Source organism: Thalassophryne amazonica, chromosome 8 (genome assembly GCF_902500255.1).
Source record: "Thalassophryne amazonica chromosome 8, fThaAma1.1, whole genome shotgun sequence".
NCBI lineage: Eukaryota > Metazoa > Chordata > Actinopteri > Batrachoidiformes > Batrachoididae > Thalassophryne > Thalassophryne amazonica.
The window spans coordinates 86,616,966-86,641,291 of record NC_047110.1 but is presented as its reverse complement, the minus strand read 5'-3'; the positions used below and the strand labels follow the sequence as shown (position 1 = coordinate 86,641,291).

Here is a 24,326-nt window from a genome sequence, read left to right as displayed (position 1 = left end):
ATCCCTACAGTGAAACGTGGTGGCAGCATCTTGCTGTGAGGATGTTTTTCAGTAGCAGGAACTGGGAGACTAGTCAGGATTGAGGGGAAATATGAATGCAGCAATGTACAGAGACATCCTGGATGAAAAAATGCTCCAGAGTGCTCCTGAGCTCAGATTGGGGTGATAGTTAATTTTTCAGCAGAACAATGACTCTAAGCACACAGCCAATATATAAAAGGAGTGGCTTCAGGACAGCTCTGTGAATGTCGAGTGTCCCAGCCAGAGCTCAGACCTGAATCTGATTGAACATCTCAGGAGAGATCTGAAAATGGCTGTGCACCAACACTCTCCATCCAACCTGATGGAGCTTGAGAGGTGCTGCAAAGAGGAATGGGCAAAAGTGTCCAAAGATAGGTGCACCAAGCTTGTGGCATCATTATCAAGAAGACTTGAGGCTGTAATTGCTGCCAAATTTACATCAACAAAGTACTGAGCAAAGGGTGTGAATACTTCTGTATTTCATAGTTTTTTATTTCTAATAGATTTGCAAATTCAAAAACTTTTTTCATGTTATCATTATGGTGTAACAGAAGTAGAAATTTGCAGGGAAAAATTAATTTACTCCATTTCTTGGGGTTTGAGTGTTTTTTTTTAAATTGCCCTTGCGTCTTTCATGTGCTTGGTCCCTTGTCCTGTCTCCTCCTGGTCTGTGAGTTGGGTATGGATGCATGTGGATGTGAAATATTTGAGTCTGCCTCTCGTGGTGTGTGCACCAGGATGTGCAGAGGCACACCCTGGGCGGTTCTAGGCTCTCATCACCTGTCGTGTCTGTCCCCGGTGTCCGTTGTTGGTCCTGAATGTTGATTTGCGAATGGGTATGGGCGTGTTCCTTGTCAGACTGTGTGTAGGTGAGTGCGTGTGAGTATGTGTGTGCTTGGTGTGTCTGCAAGTTTGTGGTGTGATTCCTAACCTGTCTCGTCTCCCATTCATGTCGCGTACGGTTGCCATGGTCACCCTTGTCAGCCGTGCGTGGCAACCGTCTTATCTCTGGGTCCAAGTGCCCCGCCCCTCCTGACTATGTTCGCCTTGGTTCTTGATGTCTTTATGTTGTCTTATGGGTCCTGGTAACATTTGTATTGTTGTACATTTCAGGTTTTATATTTGTTTACTGTTCAGTTCCTGGTTTACGGCTGCACTTGGTTGTCAGGGTTACGCCTGACAGCTGAGTGCGGCGTTTTGACAGCTGTTCGCTGCAACGGCCCCATCCCTCATACACTTATTGCATTTCTTCTTTGTGCTTCATGTCTTTTATTTCCTCATTTCTGTCGACCACCAATGTCAGTTGCTGTTAATGTCTTAGTCCTGTTTAGGTGAGCTCATCTCTTAGTTCCGGGTTTATGTTTATTTGTGTCTTGTCATGTGGGTTGTTTCCACATTTGCTTCAGGTAGATCACACGTTTTCCTTTGTGGACAGAGATCATTGCTTTACTGTTTCCCTCAGATATCTATATTAGTCACTCTGTGTTCTATTAGTCCCCACGTGTGGATGTTTGCCTTTCCCCTGATTACTTATTCTCATTTGTTCAGTTTGTTATTTAAGATGCATCTTTGTGTTAGCCAGTTGTCAATCAGTTGTATGCTCTCTCCTTGTCATCTGTCAGTTGATGCATTTTCCTGGTTTTCGTCTGCATCCATTTGTCTGGTTAGTATACACCTTGCTATTTTTTGGACAGTTGTTTTTTGTTGCCGCCTTGTTTTTACTCACTCTGACTGTGTTTAGTTCTTGATTACCTGAAATTGTTGCTCACGTTTGTATTTTTCATTGTCACCTGTGGATTAAACACCTTGTTTGCACATAACCTTTTTGTCCGGCTGCCTTTTTGTCCGGCTTGGCTTCGGTGGTACCAAATCGTAACACCATTTTAAAAATCACATCCAACGATTAGAACGCTTGAAAACTTCTGAAGCCTCCAAGAGTTATACAATAACAAACCGTGGTGGAGATATGAGACTTTGTTTGGGGGCGAGTTGCCTCAATTTTGCTGGTGAGCTGCATGTAAACATGTTTCCTTTTGTCTTTACCACTCTTACCTTATGACATCACAAATATCTGCTGGGTTAAAGTTCCGGCTCATTTTATCTTATTTTACAATCTTGCATTAAAACATCACAATGATCTCATAAGGCAAAAGACAGATTTGTGACTTTTTTTTATCTTAATATTTCTGTCACAAAGCCATATAAGCAAAAGTTAAAATTGTGATTTCTTCACTCACTTGCTCATCTTTATGCCGTTAATATCTAATGAACGTCCCCAAAGTTGACTCCTCACACATGTAACATTCTTACATTATGACATTACGAATAGCGAGTCAGTATTTAGACCTTTATTTTAAGTCTTGCCTTATGACATCATCATGTTCTAAAAGGGAAAACTCAGAATTGCCACTCATCTTTTCTGACAAGCTTTATTCTTACATAATGACATCACAAAAGACCAATAGATTTGTGATTCGTTTTTCAGGCCCAATGACATCACAAATTTCTTAGTATTGTGACTTTCATCTCTAACATTCTTTATGACATTATAAAGATCTGATACCATCAAAGGATTGGTCAGACTGTGGACGTTCCCACCGTGCCCCTCTAGATTTATGGCATGTCACATGTACTGTAATTCTTCATCAATGCCTGCTTGCACACGTGTACTTCTGCTACATGCGTGTCTTTTTTTCATCAACATTCCACTGATGTCAGAAAGTCTATGAGTACATATCCATGACCGTGCTGACGACGAGCACCTCCGCTAGTTTTACTTAAACCTAATAAAAGTTATTTATGGCTGCAGTGAGCATGTGGTGGTTGAGATTCTCAGGGGAATCACATTCATCCCAGGCTCAGCGCTGCTTCTCTTCTTTAACTTTCCTTCCCTGCTGCCCTTTGGCTGAGGTCCATCTTGGGGCCCCAGGCCCTGCTCCTTTAGCACAGTTAGACAGGTGCAGCTGGCCACAGTCTTGCACTGACCCTCCACACCAGCCACCAAGTTCACCCTCTCCATTTACACCTTCAGCTTAATCACTTAGATTCAACAGGGGCTTTTTAAAATCTGGGCACAGCTCTCAGCATGATAAAATTCACAAGACGTACTGGTGTGGCACCATGGTTTATGCCTTGTGAGGATTGTAGTTCATAGGATAGTAAAGGTTTAAATAATAATAATAAATAAGAATTTGTGATTGTAATCCTTAATCAATCCCCACTGGCCATTTTACCGTCAAATTTCAATGTTACTTCTCCCCGAGTTGTATGTTTGCTTACACGTAGGATGTATATATTCCAAAATCCCTTCATGAGGTCTAGAGAATGTTATTTCACAGTACAATTCCTTCCTTCCTTCCAAAAAAAAAAAAAAAAAAAAAAAATCAGTGTGGTGAAATAATCCACTAACATTTTACAGCAGGACACAGCGGCCCAATTGTTTTTTTTCCCCTCCCCTCTCATTCACTGAAACAACATTTAGAAATTCAACCCAATTAGTTTGGGGCATAACAGTCTTACATAAGCTACCCAAAAGTGCAGGAAAAAACAAACTGTCCTGCCAAGAGCCTAAATCAATGACGATATGAATAGTCAACATACAGTAGCTGGAATGCTCGTGGCAGTGATTACGAGACGAATGCTCCTGTGAGGAAATAGCTCAGAAAACAAGAAGGGAAACATTGGCTCCCCGTTTTCTTTGAGGGTGTTGTGGAGCAAGTGGCACATGAATTAAAGCGCTGACAAGCAGAGTCCAAAGATCTCTTCCAAAGTCTACTTTTAGAAACTGCAAGTCAAGGTTTTAGGTTTCAGAGTCTGCTCTCGAGTGAATGGGTTTTCCAGCTTGCCAATTAGGTGTGCAACTCAAGGTCTTGTGCAGAAGCCAGGTGGTTAAATTCTGTTGATGCAATGCAAATTTGCTGTAGTTTGACAGGATATTAGCATTTCCTCTGTCAATGTTAAGAGATTACATTAGATAGAACTTTATTAATCCCTTGGGAAGACTCCCTCAGGGAAATTGAGGTTCCAGCAGCATTGGATAGTAGCACACAGGGTATTAAAAGTAGAAGAAAAACAATTTGCAAAAAGTAAATACAAACAGAAATTTACTACTGGTTTATTGGCTACAACTGCTCCTGATACAATGTTTGATGGACACAAGGACACATTGTGTGCTTTAAAATGATCTTTTTATCCTCAAACATCCAAACTTCAGGTTCTCAGACTAGATTAAGACGCATGTGGACCTCAGGAATGCAGTCTTAAAATGTGTGACACACACTGAACGTGTTTAACGCATTGAATGCGTTCATTGTGAGAAGCTCTTTAGAAACTTGTCACCTCCCATCTTTCATTCAGTTTTTGAGTTAATGGCTGAATAGTCCCCGACTTACCCCGGTGGAATTAGTTTTTAATGCCCTCAGAGATGGAACCGGCTCCTAAGTGCCATCTGAACAAACCGCAACACCGGCTGAGATGGCAACATAAGGCTGCAGCCAGCTTCCATTTCATTAATTAAAATACAGAAAGCAGCAGGGGGGGCAGTTTCAGGAGGTTTTCAAAGAACCAAGGAGCTGATAATAAGAACTATGATGGAGGAGGATTCCACACGGAGGAAAAAAAGATACAAAAAAGGATGTGACTATTATTGTGGTACAAAGTGTGCAACTTCCCCTGCAGAATGTGTTCCGCTTCCCTTGACTAAAAGGTGAAACTGCAGTTTGGAACACAAAATGTGGAAAAACTGAATGTTTCCGAAAAAACGAAAAACAATCAATTTATCGGTACTGCTTCCAATCGACATTGTTTGGCATTTAAAAAAAAGAAATAAATAAAAAATCCAACACCCCATTTCTACATTTGACAGATTCATTTAGTGATACCATAACATCTGGTTGTCTTTGATTAATACTGTCCAAAATTAATACCGTCCAAATTTGAACCACTTTATTGTAAAATGGTAAATTGACTGCATTTATATAGCATGGGGGTATCAGCCAATCAGAGTAGAGTGGCACCGTGATGTCAGTAGCTGGTCTTGCTAGCTGCAAGATGCAGCTGCCAATAAAACATAATTCTAATCCAAAGACATTTGTTCCGCAAATCTGACCATAAAATATAGCATTGATGGTGGCAAAATATTCAGCCATTTCACATTTGATGTATTACTCTGCACCCTGACCATGTTGCTACGCAGAGGTCAATAATGGTGAGTTGAGAATGAGAGAAACTGATGGAGCAACAACGCCGTTGCTATGGTAAGCTTCACTGACCGAATTACTTACAGTAAAATAAACTGTGCAAACAATGGAATTGAATTAGAATGGAATGCGTCACCGGTAAAACTCAATTTGAAATATGGCTCACCATAGTGACTTGGCCCACATTTTACACTGGATATCCTTCGTGACGCAACTGGACATTACATTGAGAATGGGCATGGATGGCCTTGAGCTGGAAATCCTCTTTTGGAAGCATAAGTGCTCCAAGTATCTCCTTACAAACATTGGGCAAAGGTTTGAATACGGTTTGTCACCTGGGCTTTTAACCAATTTTTCAAACCACACGAGTCTGTCCTTAGCTGGCACGCAATCATTCCATGAAGTTTAATCAAAATGCGTTATGTCCCCGCCACCATGGATAGACTGACCAAAAACAACACTCCCAGCATGCTGTTGCCGCTACACGTGGATATAAACAGCAAAACATATGCATCAAAAGATGACAACTTTCTAACATTCACTTTATGTTTAAACTTATTTTGGTATCAGCTGCTTATCTTTATACACATCTTTAAATTAAAGGCAAACATATACAGCTTTACCTTGAAAACCATGCAGCAATGTAAACATAATGTCTACTGAGAATAAACATAAATACAACCAAAACATCTTGACAAAACAGTGTCACGTCAGAAAAAGGAAGCCGTTCATCAGTTTAACTTCTTAAATCAGCGAAAGCTTAGTGCTCATGATTTGTTGCATTCAATCAGTAAAAATGCACCTTTCAAAAACTATATTAGTAAAAGAATGAACAGAGGTTAAAATACGGAAAACAATAAATAAAATTACATATGGACAGAATTTATACATAAAAAAAATGCATTCCAACACATTTTAGCCCTTCTCTATAATCTCCTAACATAATTTTATTACTATATTAGAGGAATATAACCCACAAAGTAACTGTGCACTTCATCTTGTCTAGGCAAGAACAGCTGCAACACCACGAGGCTGTACCTGACATTTGACAAAAACTTTACAGTTCCAACAAAATAGCAGTCATACAAAGACTAAGTTTGAACTACCGGGTCAGTTAGAGTACATAATTTTAAGGGCAGTTTTCTACTTTCCTCATGAACAAATGTTGCCATTGGCCACACATGGCATCAGATTTAACACACTGTGCAAATTTCATCCCGCCACGTGCAACTAGGTCAAAGATCTATTACCAAGCAGTTACTGGGGTTACATGGCATTGTACTGCATCTCATCATCAACCGTCGCACTAATCTGCTAATGTTTAAGCCAGCGCCTGAAAATTCAAGGCCAAGTTACTAAAACCTGAGTATAGTAACGATAAACACAACACATAAACAAGATCTGCCTTCATCACGACTTCATGAAGTCATAGCAGCTGAATAGAACAAACACACTGGCTGTGCACTATAATCAGAAAGGCAACGATTATTCATCCTTTAGAGGACATTGTTATCATAGCAACAGGCTTCCGTGTTGGTATTCAGAGCCTCAATAGTCATATCTTAGTATTTGTATTTTATCTGATTCACTTTTATAGTGCAAAGCATTTAGTCCAGCTAGTTTTCCGCCTAGAGGACGAGACTCATCCAACATCAACATCACAGAGTTTACACTTTGCTGAACTTATTTAAAATCCCATTCCGTAAAAGCGTTTCAGCACCATTTTATTTAATCAATTATAATGTTCCAAGTGAGAATGCCACATGCCTAAAATGTTCATAATGGGCCTCATTCAAGTCTCCCCAAGTATACAAGGATCCTCCAAAAAGACCTGGTACCTGCACCTTTAAGCCCATATCTCATGGAGCGCGGAATACTGATGAATTTTGAGTTTTGAATTTTTAGCGAATTTTGAGTTTCGTCAAGGTTTGTGAAAGGTTGCAGAAAACAGTTCACAAACAGTATTTAGGGTCGCAAAGAGTATTTGTCACAAATACATTTTAAACATGTTCAAAATTTCTTGCAAATTAATTTTTCCACAAACAGTTGCAAACGTTTGTGAAACAGTTGTAATGCGTGTCGCTAAAGTTCTTTTTGGTTCAGACCCACTCTCCGATCCAAACTGTGAACCTTTTCTTCTTTATATTCCTCTTTCTTCCTTCTCTTCTGCAGTACAATAGATGCAGCACCAGCCAGATAAAGAAATTCTTCCTCAGGTGCAACAGAAATTCACTATGTTTGTCAGCATTCACCACGCCGTGAGATATGGACTTGATTTTCACCAACAAAGTTGGCGAATCCAAAAATCACAACGTTCGTCAGCACTCACTTCTCCATGAGATACCAGCCTTAATCACTGGTTAGCTTCCAAGAGTCAACACCAGGAACACCAGGACCCTAAAGAGTCGGACCTTTATCCTCCTGCAGAAACATCGACAACACCAAACACCTCTGTCCAGCAACCGCATGATTCCATAAACTCTTCCAAGGCGCCTTTTCATCTCAAAGGCCGAGGACCTGGAGATAAGTGAATGTCTCTACAAGTCCAACACTTCCATCAGTGCAGATACACCTCTGACAGCCGAGTCCAGGAACTGCAAGTCTGGATATTACTCTTGATCCAGGACCATCACAAACCCAGGCACTCTAATACCACACTCAACTTCTCAAGTATTACAATCAGGGTATTTATCACTTTGTATGCAAAGTCAAGGTCCGTAAAACTTTCTTTGCAAACAGTCAGAGGAAAAGTTTTCATCCCAAACCTTCCCTGTGGGGAGAGGCAGGGCTGACCACGAATGCTTATACTTTTCACCACTGTCAGAATTAAAGCTTGGAAAGTGACTGGAAAAATGTCAAAGGGACATCCATATTGTCACTTAGCTAACAAATGAGTGGTTACTTTCAGGATGTGGGAATGGCTTGTTCTGTCTGGTTGGGTGCCATCCAAGACCCAAGGCTGTTCTGTAGTGTGGTGGATGCAGCAAAGCATGGCACCACCTGTTGCTTGTATCAGTGTTTTTAAATCACTTTATTACTACCTTTGCCAATAAAACACAATGATTTTGGCATAATTTGGTTGAGTGGCCATATATCAAGCAAGTATTGATAATAGTCTGAGCTAGATGTGGACCCAGAATAATTTTTAATTAACGTCTTTATAGCTCCTTATTCATGTTACTTGTACTTTGGCAAAATGGGACCCTGCACCTATACTTCCCCTCTGTTACCATGCAAACAGGGGAGACTTGGGTGTTGACGTGTATGCCCTCAGAGTGTCCTCAAGATATCAAGCACTTTGACTTGAAAGGAGCTATCGACATGAATAGATTCGTTATTATTATCGCGGAATCATGCAAAAACTTAATCCTAAACCTTCCCAGCAGGACTGATCATGAAAGCTTGTACATTTCAGCATTGTCAGAGGAAAAGCTTGCAAAGAGAACGGAATGACAAAAAAATCTTGTCAACCCACATTTCAAAGATTTGGTTCATTAATAAATGTCTGACGCATTATAAAAATCACAATCTATTTGTTTGATTGTTTTGACACTTTAAAAAATTATGCCTTGATTATTTTAAATAGTGCCATAAACTAGGACAATTAAGTCAATCAAAGCATTGCAATGGGAAGGATGTAAGCTGAGCAGAGGCTAAAAAAAGAAAGTAAGCAGATATGCACCCATTTGTGTACTTCTTTTGAAATAAAATAAAGATAAATGGGATATAGAAATTGAAATTTAAGGATGACTTGCATATTAACGGAGGGACTTACGGACTGGGATTTTGAAAAATACTGAAGATGTTGCAGTCTTAAGATCATAAAAAAAAGAAAATGTGTTCCTACATATTGACGGTTGTGTGCTGCTTTCTTCCTTCCTTTCATATCAGTGGATCACTAAGACTGATTGCTCTTACAGAAGACATAACACCTCACAAAAACAAAAATGATCATCATGATTCCAGACACTTTACAGTCAGGCTTATTTCTGCAATAAATTAACTTAAAACAAAACAAAAACAAAAAACTATCCAAGCATTTGATGCTGTACAAGCTTCATGAGCGATATAAGTCTTACTAAAACCATTGTTCCTGTCACCCACAGAACCAGTGATCACTTGTTGGCTTTCTTGTCTAGCTGGAAGAGAGCCAGCATGTCCACCATGGCCTGTCTGATGTTAGCACCAAAGCGACGTGAATCCTGGCCCGAGACAGAAAAAGTCAAATTATAAAAGTCTTAAGAGTACATGGACAAACGACAAACAAGGAGAAACTAGTGAACTTACAGTTTCTGGGCTTGAGTATTTACTGGAGATGTGGAAGTTAATGAGGTTCTCACCGACAATAATGTAGGAGACACCATAACCATCATCAGCCACCTTGTGTAAACATAAGGACATAACAGAAAATAAATTAAGTAAAAATAAAATAAAGTAGACAGGGAAATCACCTGTCAAGATCAATACTCCCTGTGATGAGCAGGATAAGCATAAAATGAATAAAAAGTCAGTCAGTGCATCTGAAAAATTCCCCTGAGTAATGCAGTAAAAACTACAGCATATCCAGCTTTAACATTTTGGGTTCTGACAGCTACAGATGACGACTAGCGAACCTTCTATTTTAGGCCATGTAATCTTTTAAACACAATGACCATAACATAAAGACAGACAGGCAGAATAAGTTAGTAATATCAAGCTCTTAGTGGCCATTAATTCTGCTGCTGCTTGTCAAGAATGACAGTTTAAAAAAAAGCATATGAAGATTAAAAAATTAAAAATATCAAAACAATGTGTTGTCATCAACAATTTCAAATACTCAAATTAGGGTGTACAACAAATGTCCACCAACTAAGTAGGGCTGAACGATTTTGGAAAATAATCTAATTGCGAATTTTGCGATTTAATATGCGATTATTTTTCCCCTTCTTATGCATTAAAAAAAACCACACACACGCACACACAACAGAATTAATGAATCCATTTCATAATAAACAATATATTTTTTTAAAGTGCAAACAACACAATGCAACACAACAATGCAAACAAACTGAGTTTACTTGTTCAACTTTAGTTTTATGTAAGCCTATGTAGGTCTGCTCTTTTTCAATCAATCAATCAATCAATCAATTTTATTTATATAGCGCCAAATCACAACAAACAGTTGCCCCAAGGCGCTTTATATTGTAAGGCAAGGCCATACAATAATTACGTAAAAACCCTGAATCTTATAGATTTATAACAATCTATAAATAAATACAATTACAGGTATAAAACAAATAAAGTTACTGATCTCAACGTGGTGTTGCCTTGTGAGGTAGCAACTGTAGCAAGGCAGGTTCTGCACAATACCTGACGCTGCGCTGCATCTTCATTTTTAAAGCCAAAATAATTCCACACAACTGACGTGCTGCCCCTCTTTGGTTCCAAACTTTGAGCTGTGTCCGCTTCTGTCGAACCTGAAGCCATTGTACAACAGGTTAGCGCAGTGCTACTGCTAACTACACGTTGTGGCTGCTTTCTTTGCTCGGCTTGCACTCAAATCTCGTGCGTTACGAGATCACGTTTCAAATCGCGTCCTTTGTGATTAGGAAATCTCATTCTATGATATCGCGATATTATCGTAAATGCGATTAATTGTTCAGCTCTACAACTAAGTGTCACAAATGTTTGTGTAAATGTGTAGAACATTGTAAGATTAAATTACTCCTTCAGACCTAATGTGTCTTAATGGTTTGCATGAATTAAAGACAAACTTCAGTATCTGTCAGACTGGGTGTTATTTTCATATTTCCATCTATTGTGATGATATTTTTTTATTGTGCTGATTTAGATGACGCATATTCTGGCAATAATGCCACTAATGATGACAAGAAATAGTTGTTCCCTGAAAACCTGGTATACTTTTGTCCTGAACTATTCAGTAAATCAGATCCATTTCCAGATCAAGCAGTGGAATTTCCCTATAAATTGTAAACTCGCAAATAATACTATACTGTCATTAGATGCTGTTTTAATGATTTTTTTTTTTACTTTTTGGGAAGTGAACACATTACTAGTTGGTGCCAAAATGCCAGTGCTCTCTACAAAACAAGACAAAGAACATCCCCTTCCAACTGCACAAGTAGGGTATAAAAAAACCCTTCCTCATAACTGCCTTCTGTGCATTATCTTCTTGATATTTTCAGATTACATGTACACAAATATGAAACACAAACATTTGTATTGAATGGACATTGATGAACACAAAGCAAAGACTTGACTGATTCAAATGTAAGGACTCGGAAGAATTGTAAAAATGGATTTTAACATTTTGATTGGATAACTCACCGGACCAAATCCACCTCCAGAGGATACGTATTCTGGGTGTCTGACCAGGTCGAACAGCTCCACCTGCTGCAGTGGAGTCTGACTGGTAGACAACCTCCATGGTTCAGACAGCACCTAGAAATAAACATTCACTGGTTAACACAGAATACAGAGCTCATGACTAAATCTGCTCACCAAATTTCAATGAAATCTGTTCATTACGTGTTGACTTATCCCGCTAACATACATACAAACAGACAAATAAAGCCAGCGAACACACTGCCTGCTTGGCAGAGGTAATCATCCTTATCATATCATGTTTTCCCCGACTAAGTTGTGTTTTTTGTTTACCTGTTTTGTTAAATAATTTGGGAAGTCTTGCAAATTAAATTTCGAAAAAGTTATTGTGTCAAAAAAATCTGGGGTGTAAGCAGGGTTTGCCTTTTAGAATAAATAGTTGTGTGTCTTAAGGGCATCAAAATCTGAAAAGTTTGGTGCCCCTCAGAAAAGTTCGGTACCAAACCTACCGCTACGCAGCATAGCGGCAAAACAACTAGGGGGGTCTGGGGGCATGCCCCCAACAAAATTTTGATATAAAAGGATGCAAATTGTGCATTCTGGTGATATCTGGGGCAGATTTGGGGTGAAATTATGGAAGAACAAAAAGCGAAAGAGATCCGCACAGCCAGTTACTCCCAAACAAGCCTTTAATAACACACCAAAGGTGACGTTTCGGGCCTCGCCCTTCATCAGACAGGATGAAATTATGGAAGGGAATTTTTGTGTTTTTGGAGTAATATTTTCTGAAATTTAGAAATTTTCTAACTTGTCAGAAGCTGAGATGACCCCGTGCCAATATGCACAGGCAGATTGGCATGGGGTCATCTCAGCTGCCGATGTTTTATTAAACATCCAGCCCATTAATCATGGCTGCCGTGAGTGTTGATTACACTTGTTGTGATTACAGAAAATCTATTAGTAGTCATCATGGTCATCTGCCATTCTCTGCAGCACTTCAAGGTGTTCTTCCTCAGAATCAGAATTAAGCTCAGAATCTAAGGCAGCTCTTCCCTCAAAAACTCTGTCATAATTGTGTTTATAAACCAGTCACCATTTGCTTTTATTATACATCTGTGTAGTTAATAAATAAAATAATCTTCACGGATGATTTGCTCGCGCGCGCACGTAGAGAAATAAAAAAAAAAAAAAAAAAAAAAAAAAAAAAAAAAACTCTCCGCTGGCTGCTGTTCGCTCTTCCCTCAAAAACTCTGTCATAACTGTGTTTATAAACCAGTCACCATTTGCTTTTATTATACATCTGTGTAGTTAATAAATAAAATAATCTTCACGGATGATTTGCTCGCGCGCGCACGTAGAGAAATATAAAAAACTCTCCGCTGGCTGCTGTTCGCTCTTCCCTCAAAAACGCTCCATTTGATCTGTGTATAATAAAATGCGGCATTACAAACAGAGGAGAAGAACATTTTTTGATGACGTTTTGTGTATGTGTCGGTCTCAGAAAGTCAAATTCTGTGCAAATTTTGTCCAAATTTGATAGATTTCTGTACAGTTATGAAATAAAAAAGGTGGATTCCAGTCGGGAATGCAAGTCTAAAGAGTTGTGTGCCCGCCCCCAAAGTAGGGTGCCACGGGTTCCCGGGTAACCGCTAAAATCGAACCCTGGGTGTAAGTATACAAATGTCAGAGCTTTCAGTACAGTGGAAACAGTGGTGGGCACACTTCCGATAATCCGATAACAGATAATTATCGAAGATAATGATTTCATTATCGGATTATCTTTTTAGATAAATTTAAAAACCATCATCGGACTAATTATGTTCCGATGAATTACCGTCAGATAACTTTTAGACCGATAACATACTAAACTAAGCTGAACAGTGAAAAACATTTTTAAAACTGTTAAAGCTGTTGAGACCAACACCATACTAATATAATCGCAATGTCACCAAGTCATCCAGAGGCATACATGTTTAACTTATGGTTCCAATTTTAACCACTCATTTTAGACAAGTTATTTAAAATTATTGTCATGTCTGAAGTTTATAAAGTGAAAATATCAGATATATGTTTTCCTTTTAAAGTAATGTGCTAATTTTTAAGGTTTTGTGAGCACATGCTGTGCCAGGCAGCAATGCATTATGGGTAGCATAAGGTAATCTCAGACGTTCACGACAGGACAAATGCATTTCAGACACTCTGTTCAGGGTCCACAGATAACAGCATTAAACTCTAGTGCCTAAAACGCTCATGAATATATTCTCTGGGTTTATAGACGTTAGTGTATTTGCATTTGTTAAATTCCACGCATCTTAAATGTAGCAGACACGGATTATCTGGAATTTTGTTTGACATTTTTTCAAGGCCGCTACTGCCATCTACTGGCCAGGAGTGTTCATGGCAGTATTAAACATCTGGGTACATGGCTGCTCTCAAAGGGTTGGTATTGTCCATTGTCCAGGCGCTTTTTGTGTGCATATATGTTAACTTTGTATTCTAAAACTACGGTTAAAAGTAATTCCGACTCCTTATCGGTCCATACGAACGAGGTTGGCGCCATGTTTTTAGTTTTTGTGGAAGTGACGACAAGAGAATAAGGCTCCTGATTGGATAGACTTTTAATCAGTACAGCCACCCAAAGGTTTGGCAGACTAATTACAACACATTTATACGGTTCGATGTGGATGGATTTTTTTTTTAAACGACGTAGTGTGGATGAAGTTTTTTCCCCAAACTGAAAGGGTAAGATATTCAGTTTTACAAATACCTGACAACGTGTGTACATGGCCTTATGTTTGTGAAATGCACTATATAAATAAATTTACTTACTTACTTACTAATATTGAGTGCACGTTTTACAACATCATAAAAGTTTTAAAACATACAATTGCGATGACACTTCCAGGACCCCGTAAAAATGCCTGTTTTTACAAATAAAAATGGAATATTTTACAAAAGCACATTTATCTTTAAACCAACACACGACACATGTCATATTAACGTGTTGGTTTACATAATGGATTACTGAAACAATCACTGTTTAGCACTTTTACCCTCTGTGTTTGTTACAAAACCTCAGAATTAGTGCCTTATTCAACATTAAAAGATATATGTTATATTTTAACTTTGTACAAATGACAGAATTGACATTAATGGAGTTCTTCTATCAGTATTTTCAAAAAACCATAAGTTAGTATGACTTTATTATTCAAGACCTCCGCCTGACCGGAGTGTTGAAATTAATAGGAAGCTGGCCTTATGGCTGCTCTTGGTGTGCATCTGTGGTGGGAGCGCTGTTGTAAACAAGAGCTTCCAGCAGGGGCAGAATGTTGAAAGAAAAATAATTATGATTAGTAAAGAGTTGATTTCGTGGGTGCTCTCAGGATTTGTCTGTGCTGCTTCCTGCAGGGGGCAGCATGGTCAAACATTCTTGCTTATTCTTTAGGTCTTTTACCGCTTTTGATGCTTTCAAAAGCGATCGTGTTGAAAATCAATTTCAGCTCTTTAGTAACTGCAAATGTCCCATAGACAACACCGGAATTTATCGGTTATCGATTATCTGTAACTTCCGATACATTTTTGGGTGGTTTATCGGTTTATCTTTATCAAAGATAACTTTTCAGTTATCTTATTATCTGTTATCGAAGTAAATTTTTTGGTTATCTGTGCCCACCACTGAGTGGAAACAAAAAACACATTAAAGATATTTAGCGTATGTTGTAACATGTCTTTGTTTAGAATAGTGTACAACTAAATAGTCTTTCCAGATTGTTAGAAAAGTTTTTTCTTGAATTCTTCTGAAATACACCTTTCAAAAAAATGTGACATACTCCACTGTAACTTCTAGTCAGGAAACTACGAAATACAGTCTTTGAACTTTAAAAAAACTAAAATAAAAAATATGGTTGCCACTGGTATCAAGCTGAGATTGAGAAAAAATTGAATTTGGTTCTTCTCTAAGACTTTCAGAATAAATAAAAGAATGTCAGATCAAAGTCAGAAACAAATCTATAACCACTTCCAACAGAAGATCAGACCTCCTTCAGGAATGGCGATTCTTCTCCCAAGTATTTGGAAACCACGTAGAGACAGAAAAGATGGCGATCTATGCCCTTCCCTGTCATAGCCATGCAGTACATGTTTTGGTGTTTTTCTGCTGCCTGCTTCAGCAACTTCAGACGCTCCTCTACCTACACAGACAGGGAATGGATAAAAGTGTGTGTGTGTGTGTGTGTGTGTGTGTGTGTGGTGTGTGTGGGGGGGGGGGGGGTGGGGGTGGGGGGGGGTGGTACATGAGATGGAAAATTCAAAATTTTAAATCTGTGGTGGATGGCAACATTTTAATCACAGGTGAGATGCATTGGTATTGATTACTTACTGTCTCATCTCTAATCATAGAACGGACAAATGCACAAGTCTCCACGGTGCAGGAGCGCACAGTTTCAGTACGACCCTCACGGAACAAACGGGTCATGGAGGCTTCGTACGTCAGGCAGAACTTCCCTTTGTCCTGTTGGGAGACAGTAATGAGTCCAACACCAATGACAAAGATAGACAAATACAGGATTTTAAAAAATATATACATTTAGTAACTTCAAACTAGAGTTAAGTGCTTTTTGTTTTCAATGTGTCATAAGCCTTAATGTGTCTTATATTATTATGTGAGGCGTTACTGCCCTCTGCTGTCGGAAGCCAACTGCATTTTGCGTGCTTGCTTCTGCTCTGCATAATGCTGCAACAAGTATTCAGAGAAAACTTTAATCTACATAGTGTTTTGATACATTTAATAAAAATAAAATCAGAAAATCTCACACTGCTCGCAAATCTGCTATGCGTGTGTGTGTCTGACTCTTTAAACTTGTAAAGCGCCGGTCGTGATCAGACCGTGGCCGGTGCTTTGATCGGTCCCACAGTCTGACTGATCTGACGGGGCCCGGGTTGATCAGACCAGGGGACCAATCAAAGCTCCGGTCGTTGTCTGATTCCCCCCCCGTCTGACTGATCAGATGGAGGGGACCAATCAAAGTGCCGTTCAAAGATGCTGGTGTTGCAAATTCATCAGATCGCAATACCAGCATCCTCTGAGAAACGCACCTGAAGCACAGAAACCACAGAGGGACTTATTTTAAAACACTATATTTCTAGCCACGAGAATCAGAGACTTGATTGCAAATAAATAAATAAATAAAGGCTACTGATGATAAAGGCTATAAAAGGCTATGACTAACATAAAAAAGAGCTTAAGAACCAGCTGGACACAAATGAAAAGGTAAACCCTCCCCATAGAATGGTATGCTTATGTCCCTGAACATACATACTTGTTTAAAGATATTTGAGTCTCTTTTGTCAAAAACATCTTAAATCTAAGATAGTCTAGAGTGAAATCAATTTGTTAAATATTTTATATTCAGCTTATCAGCACCCTTGACCGGAGTTTGTGGGTATAAAAATTAATGATTATAGTGCATGAGGTTGAGACTATATCAAATGAAGCTCACTAACTCTGTAATGGGCCAGCTGCAGGGCAATCTGGATGAAGGCATCAGGACTGGTGCGGCACTTCTTAATCAGACCTTTGCCAAAGTCACTGAAGGGGATAATGTGAGAGTCCACATCGTCAGCCAGATTCTTGGCCACTATCAAAGAGCTCTGGATGATCTCCTGACACTGGAATGAAGAGTAGAACTTTACATTATCACCACATGGCAGATGATACAGAGTACCTGGAAAGTATTCACAGCGCTTCACTTTTTCTACTTTTTTTTTAATGTTACAGCCTTATTCCAAAATGGATGAAATTCTTTTTTCCTCAAAATTCTACACACAATACCCCACAATAACAATATGAAAAGTTTTTTTTTTTTTTTTAAGATTTTTGCAAAAAAAAAAAAAAAAAAAAAAAAAATATATATATATATATATATATAAACTAAGAAAATCACGTATATGTATTCACAGCCTTTTCCATGAATCTCAAAATTGAGTTCAAGTACATCCTGTTTCCACTGATCAGCTTTGAGATGATTGTACAGCTTAACTGGAGTCCACCTGGGGTAAATTCAGCTGATGAGACATGATTTGGAAAGGCACAAACCTGCCTACATATAAGGTCCCACAGTTGACAGTGCATGTCAGAACACAAACCAAGCATGAAGTCAAAGAAATTGTCTGTAGACCTCCACACAGGATTGTCTCAAGGCACAAATCTGGGGAAGGGTACAGAAATATTTCTGCTGCTTTGAAGGTACCAGTGAGCACAGTGGCCTCCATCATCCATACACCGAAGAAGTTCAGATCCACCAGGACTCTTCCGAGAGCCGCCTGCCAATCTAAACTGAGTGGTCAGGGGAGATGGGCCTTAGTCAAGGAGGTGACCAAGAACCTGATGGTCACTCTGTCAGAGCGCCAGCATTCCTCTGTGAAGAAAGGAGAACCTTCCAGAAGGACAACCAGATGAATGCAGCAATGTACAGAGACATCCTGGATGAAAACCTGCTCCACAGTGCTCTTGACCTCAGACTGAGGCGACTGTTCATCTTTCAGTAGGACAATGACCCTAAGCACACAGTCAAGATATCAAAGTAGCAGCTTCAGGACAACTCTGTGAATGTCCCTGAGTGGCCCAGCCAGAGCCCAGACGTGAATTTGATTCTACATCTCTAGAGATCTGAAAATGGCTGTGCACTGACACTCATCCAACCTGATGGAGCTTGAGAGATGCTGCACAGAGGAATGGGCAAAACTGCCCAAAGATAGGTGCATCACCACAGAAGACCTGAGGCTGTAATTGCTGCCAAAGATGCATCAACAAACTATTGAGCAAAGGGTGTGCATACTTATGCACACTTGATTTGTTAGGTTTTTTTTTTTAGTTTGAATAACTTTGCAAACATTTCAAAAAACCTTTGTCATTTTTTTGTCATTATGGGGTATTGTGAGTAGAATTCTGAGGGGAATTTACTCCATTTTGGAATAAGGTTGTAACATGACAAACTGTGGAAAAAGTGAAATGCTTTGAATACTTTCTGAATTGTATTTTCATTTAATTAGCAAACTCAGACTGACTAAACACAGTCCAAACCAGCCTATGGTCTACATCTTTAGGAATAACAGTAGTAAAGACCCAGTCACACTGACATGTGGAGCAAAAGGAATAGTTACATATTTAAATATTTTGTATGTCAGACTCCCATGGAGTTGGGATACTAACAGACAGATGACGTTGCATTTTCCCAGTTTATAGCAAAGATGCTGCATTTGAGCAGTTTGGTTCTCTGGAAGCATGAAGTAGTTTCCTCACTCAAACAGCTCTGGTGCGTGTCCTCGCTGAGAGGAAGAGAGAGAGTGTCTGTGTGCGGTCTGTCTATTTCTTCCAGACATGTAGCTGCGCTTACTGTGTCGGTCCTTTCTCCACTTGCTAAACTTTTGACCTATCAGAACACCAGACTCAATCATCGGACAACAGCAGGAAAAATAAATGACATGCAGAGGACCAAATGGCAAAAAAAAAAAAAACATGCAAGCAGCGGCAAAGTAGTCCGCCTGATAACCACTCAAAGTTTTGAACATGCCAAACCTTTCAGACAAACTTGGCTGACATCAGCTGACAAGGTGCGCATTTTGCCGATGGGAAAATTACTTTTGTCAGACAAAAACACACACGAGCGTACAGAATCAGTTCGTCATGTTTCCTTGATCCGTCAGTGTGACTGGGGCTTAACACAGTAACATCATCATTGCACACAGCTAAAGCTTCCACCAGAGGGAAGCAAAGTAACTTAAATATCAAATCGAATATATGATATTTTCTAGCAGAGCCTCACCTCAGCAGGAATGTCCCACCGCAATCTGTGTGGAACAGGCAGACTTGGGTGAGGGTTTCCACAGCAGTGACCTTCCTCTGTGTATCCTAGTTTAACAGGGTCCACGTAAAGTACATGCTGTAACACACAGTGTTGTCTTTATATGACCTTGTCTTCAAAGAGACAAACATAAGTGCACATCAACAAACTCAACAGCTAAAGCAGTCTGTTGTGGGGTGTGTAATGTTTCAGAAACAGCAAAGTGTAAGCTGCCTCCTCCTCTTCTGCAGATTTGTGTCCGCTGACTAATTGTCAAGTGTGCACAGAGATTTTGGATAGAAAAATAATACCCTGTGTGATAGACGGTAATAGTGGATGTTGAAGACAATATACTTAAGTAGAGAGAAAGGTGCATGTGAGCTAATGACTTGGCCTCATGAGCTGTCAAAATTATTTAAGCATTCATGTCATTCACACCAATTAATCAAATCATAGGAATGCTTTGTATGCCATATCCAAGCAGCATTTATTGCATTTTTCTTTTGCTCTCCAAACACCTGCACTCTATTTTTTTGTTTGTTTGTTTTTTTTTTTAATCTATGAGTCTTTTCAAAATTTAAGTCACATGGACGAGCCAAACAAGTACAAAAGCAAAACTTACAGTCTGGAAAAATGGTAGTACTGCTATGAATCCCATGTAAATTTTCAAGATATTCAGCCTTGGTTACAGGTATGGACTCCAGGTGTTTTTCTAGTTCAACATTTTAATATTTTTGCCGATTCAGCCTCCAATTAAAATCTTGCAAATTAATTAGTTTCATATATAGTTTCACTCCAGGAGACAGTCATTTCATTCTTGCTTTTTATACTGTGCTAACTAATACATTGAGTATTACTTAGAAAAGACATGAACAAGCTCAAGCAGTTGTATTTACCAATGATATGGCCTCAATGGGTTTAATAATAAATCATGACAAGCAATATTATTATCAAGAGGAGACTGGCAGGTTCACGGAGTGCGAGGACATAAGCAACATAATATTCATTATTAGTAGAATAATGAAGCTGGACCTTGAACTGAATAAATAGGTTGCAAAGATAAAACCATAAGAATGACAATGAACATACCTCCCACAGATGGCCAATAATTGGTGCATCGGCCCAAGAATGTTCTGCGTTCAGACCCATGGTGCCGTTCTTGAAAACTATCAGGTTAAAGGATTTATCAAACCACCTATAATAAAAAACACATTTCAATTGTATTTGTCACTGAGCTTGTAACATCCACCCCCCCACCCCCCAAAAAATGAAGGAATCAAAGATGAAACTCATTTGCCGAACCTGTCGTAGCACTTTCCATGCAACAGAGACTTGGCGTAACTGCACAGAGATTTGACTGGGTTTTGTTCGTCAAAATGCTGCTCAGTGTCGTCAAGAGTCACAAAGAAGGCTGCCTTCTCAATGGCATCCAGAGACTGCTTGTTCTTACCACGACAGAAGTACATGTCACGGGCTGTGGCCCATGGAGCCCTGGCAGAAAGGAGAATTAAAATTTATGTCACAAAAGAAACAGCGCAGATACAACTATAAAGGACAAAGAAACCAACAGATTAAACATCCTTTTTTGTAACATTTTGTAGAATTTACCACATTAGCACATATTTTCCATCCATTTAATGTTACACTGGCTAGTGTTCACTTTGACTTCACTCACCTATCCCCTGCAGTAAGCGCTGCTAGCATCTCCTCTCCTGGCTCAGGTTCAGATATGTCAGCCAAAATCCTCTCCATCTGCTGTTCGATCTCCCGTGGCAACAGCAGCCGCCCGTCATAAAACATCCACACCTTGAAGAAGCGGCCCTTATGGTACACAGCAATGTGCTTGCTCTCGTTCATGTGCTGAAGAATGTCTGATAGAAAGGGCCCAATGATGAGACAGAGAGAGAGGGAAAAAAGACCATTGTGGGAAGTGTGAGATGAAGAAAAAAACAACTTTGTGCTTCTGTATCTTATCTTTTACAGCTTTTAATTAAATATGATATTTTTGTTGGTGCCATGGGGGAAATGAGACAGGAGGGCATCCATTTAAAGTAATAATGGATCACAGCATTTAATTTCTGGGAACGACTGCAGGCGTCTGAACTGTTTTGGTCCCCGTGTGCCTTCTATAATTATTTTAATTCAAACTGACTCTTGGAAAACTAGATTCAGTTGAAGGAAGAAAATGTTATCAGGATGGAATTCCCAAATTAAAGCAGCTTGAAATGGGAAGTGCAGGAAGTGACATGAAAAGTGAATTTGGGAATTTTGCGGACGAGTTGAGGTAATGTTTGTTTGAGCAGAACAACACATAATCATGGGAAACCAAATCAACAAGTATTCGTCTTCTCTAAAGAGTCATATTGTTTTGATGATGCTCACAGTGTTCAAACAAACATTTACCAGGGTGCATGCAAGACAAAGGGGAGGAAACAAGTAGACTCCAGAAACAATAGCCTTGTATCCAGATTCTCTAATATTCAGCCCACTCTGCATCTTAAGCAGCTCTTTACACCTGGCCAAGTTTGGTGCTCTAACGGGACATGCAACAACTTCGTGCACCCCGGCTGATTTTCCCAAGCAGGTCTCTCCTGTGAAATTGTGCTCCAGGTCCTCATAAGCAGGCCTAGCATGTAGGAAAACTGGGTGTTTTCCAGAGCTTGGCCAGACTCACGAAACCTAAGTCTGGCCCGTGTTTGGCCTGGGACTCATCCCTAGCTCTTGATATCTCAGTAAGTAAGTGCCGATAAACTTTTGTGCCCCATTTTGAAGAGAGTCATTTAACATTGAGCATCTCCCAATCAAATATTTTCCAAAATAATACATGTGCAAGTACATTCAAGTTAGTCCAATGCAAACTGGACAGCTGTGCAATGCAATAAAACCTGCTTAATATTTCTTAACAAATTTTTAGATGACTTGTCAATTCCACTTAGAGCAGCATTTCAAAAGCAGGGAGATGTGATGATCATGTGTTTTACTCCTGACCACGAGGTGTCAGTAAAGTTAGTTTAAACAGTGTTAAGTAGATTCCAATCAGTCAAAATATGCCTCGACTGGACCAGATACAGATCAGGACATCCCTACATCTCAGGTTAACTTTTTCTGGGGTCAGCATGAAAACTGAATGTTGTGTTGCGTGGAGCAGAGAATCCAGTAGTGCTCCCGTAAAATTTCAACATATACTATTCTGGGCAATCTCTTTTCCCGATTTGACCAAGCCATTCACAACTCTTTGCTAAGCTGAATCAAGTGTAAAATCAGCTTTGCAGTGTGGACACAGCAGGCATGAGTTATTTGATGTAAATTGGATTACTAGAACAAGAAATGGCATGAAACCTTTAAGTATAGCAATATCAATTTATCAAACACATATACACTACAGGGCTCCAACTATTGATTATTTTAGTAATCAAGTATTCTATCAATTATTCTGGCAATTAATCGAGTAATCGGATAAAAAGTACTTTTGCTTTTTTAAACATCAATAGTCCAGGGCTCTCCGTAAGCAATGGCACAAAGTCACTGTGCCAAAGTCTTGACATTTTGCTGAAATAGCAATGGGATGTGGCTTTCTGTTCTGTCCCCCCTCCCCCCAAATTGTAAAATTTAACCATTTTGAGTTTTTTTTGTTTTTTTTAAGGCTGGTGGACTGGTCCCTAGGTGATTTTTTTTTTCATCCCTCTTTCTCTGCAATTTAGCAGATGCATTTCAGCTGGAGGTTGAATATGCAAGCCTCGCAGTCACTATTTTTTTTAAGTTACCGTGTTTGTGAAGCATTGTGTGTTGCCCAAAACAAGCAAAAATCAAAAAGCGAAACACTCAGTGTGAGTCTGAACAAAACAGACAACAGCCAGCTTTGACTGTGGGTACCCGGCCATCAGGTCTATAGTCCCTCACCACGTAGAATGGACCGTGTGTTTTTTAAAAATAGACAAACACACTGCTTCACTTTAAATGTGCAGTAAGTCTATTCCAGATGATCAGTGTGGACCCTCTTTCTCTTAAAAGGCTTTATTTTACTCTGTGTCACATTGGAAAGTGGTAGATTTAAGGGCTAAATTATTAGCTGTTACACAGCCTGAGCGCGTGCTCTAGTCTTCTTCTGTTGTTTTTCTGGGGACGTTACAGCACCACACACAAGCCTGGCATATGTACTATAATGTTAAACAAAGCTTCATTTTTTGTAATCGAATTATTCGAGTTATTGTTTCAGCCCTAATACATTATCAATACAACCTTCATTCTATACACAGCCCCTCAATTTGACAAAAAAGGGAGAATAATTTAAATGCAGAGTATCTGTTGTTCTGTTAATTGTCCTTTTTCAAAGCTGTTAAGATTTAGTACTGTCGTTCTCGAAAGTGGGAAAAAATTGCAAGAGCCCTATTTTAACAGCGGACAGATTTGCATACAGGACACATGCCCATGTATGGAGTTTATGAGCACACTTTGCTGTTTAAGCGGCAGGAGATACTGTGCATCAAGTTTAGTTTACAGCATTCATTATTCCTGGGTGTTATGTCCATGGAAATAGAGACCTGGAATGGAAATCACGTGACTAGTGGCGTGCCGCACGGCGGCCATTACTAAGGGTGTAGAGAGCGCCTTGAGCCTGTTAAACAGAAGCGAAATGAGGGGAAAAAAAGGCAGCCAGTGCTTCACTGTTGTGAAAGTGTAGGAACACGGACCCACAACAGGGGGCGCAATGAACGGACAATGGAGGAAGATAAATAACAAGGTTTACTATTGTGAAACAAGCACAATAAGTACAACAATCACAATTTGGGGTCGAATTTGCTGGTGTCGTGTGGGCAGGCTCGAAGGTAGGAGACACCCGTCTCAGTCGAACCGGAACCACCCCGATCTCCTCTGCCACCGAACCCTGGAAATACTGGAACCGCCAAGTCCCGAATTCCCAGGTGGCCACTGCCTCCGCTCG

The 24,326-nt window shown here is 39.6% G+C and overlaps 1 protein-coding gene and 1 long non-coding RNA gene across 5 annotated transcripts in view; one reads left to right on the top strand and one right to left on the bottom strand.

Moving 5' to 3' along the window:
• The first annotated feature begins 27 nt into the window (after positions 1–27).
• Positions 28–18,182, top strand: LOC117516029. The gene is made up of 3 exons (XR_004562287.1): positions 28–222; positions 697–700; positions 18,132–18,182. It is a non-coding gene; the product is annotated as an uncharacterized LOC117516029 (long non-coding RNA).
• Positions 5,737–24,326, bottom strand: part of cpt1ab (carnitine palmitoyltransferase 1Ab (liver)) — a 73,425-nt gene continuing 54,835 nt past the window's right edge. For all 4 annotated transcript variants that reach the window (XM_034176879.1, XM_034176882.1, XM_034176880.1 and 1 more), the window contains exons 10-19: positions 21,060–21,255; positions 20,687–20,875; positions 20,474–20,579; positions 19,367–19,483; positions 17,046–17,210; positions 15,922–16,053; positions 15,581–15,733; positions 11,547–11,660; positions 9,507–9,599; positions 5,737–9,421 (exon numbers count right to left, since the gene is read on the bottom strand). In XM_034176879.1, the coding sequence (XP_034032770.1) occupies positions 9,335–9,421; positions 9,507–9,599; positions 11,547–11,660; positions 15,581–15,733; positions 15,922–16,053; positions 17,046–17,210; positions 19,367–19,483; positions 20,474–20,579; positions 20,687–20,875; positions 21,060–21,255 (1,352 nt within the window). In that variant the 3' untranslated portion in view covers positions 5,737–9,334. The remainder of the gene's footprint in view (positions 9,422–9,506; positions 9,600–11,546; positions 11,661–15,580; positions 15,734–15,921; positions 16,054–17,045; positions 17,211–19,366; positions 19,484–20,473; positions 20,580–20,686; positions 20,876–21,059; positions 21,256–24,326) is intronic.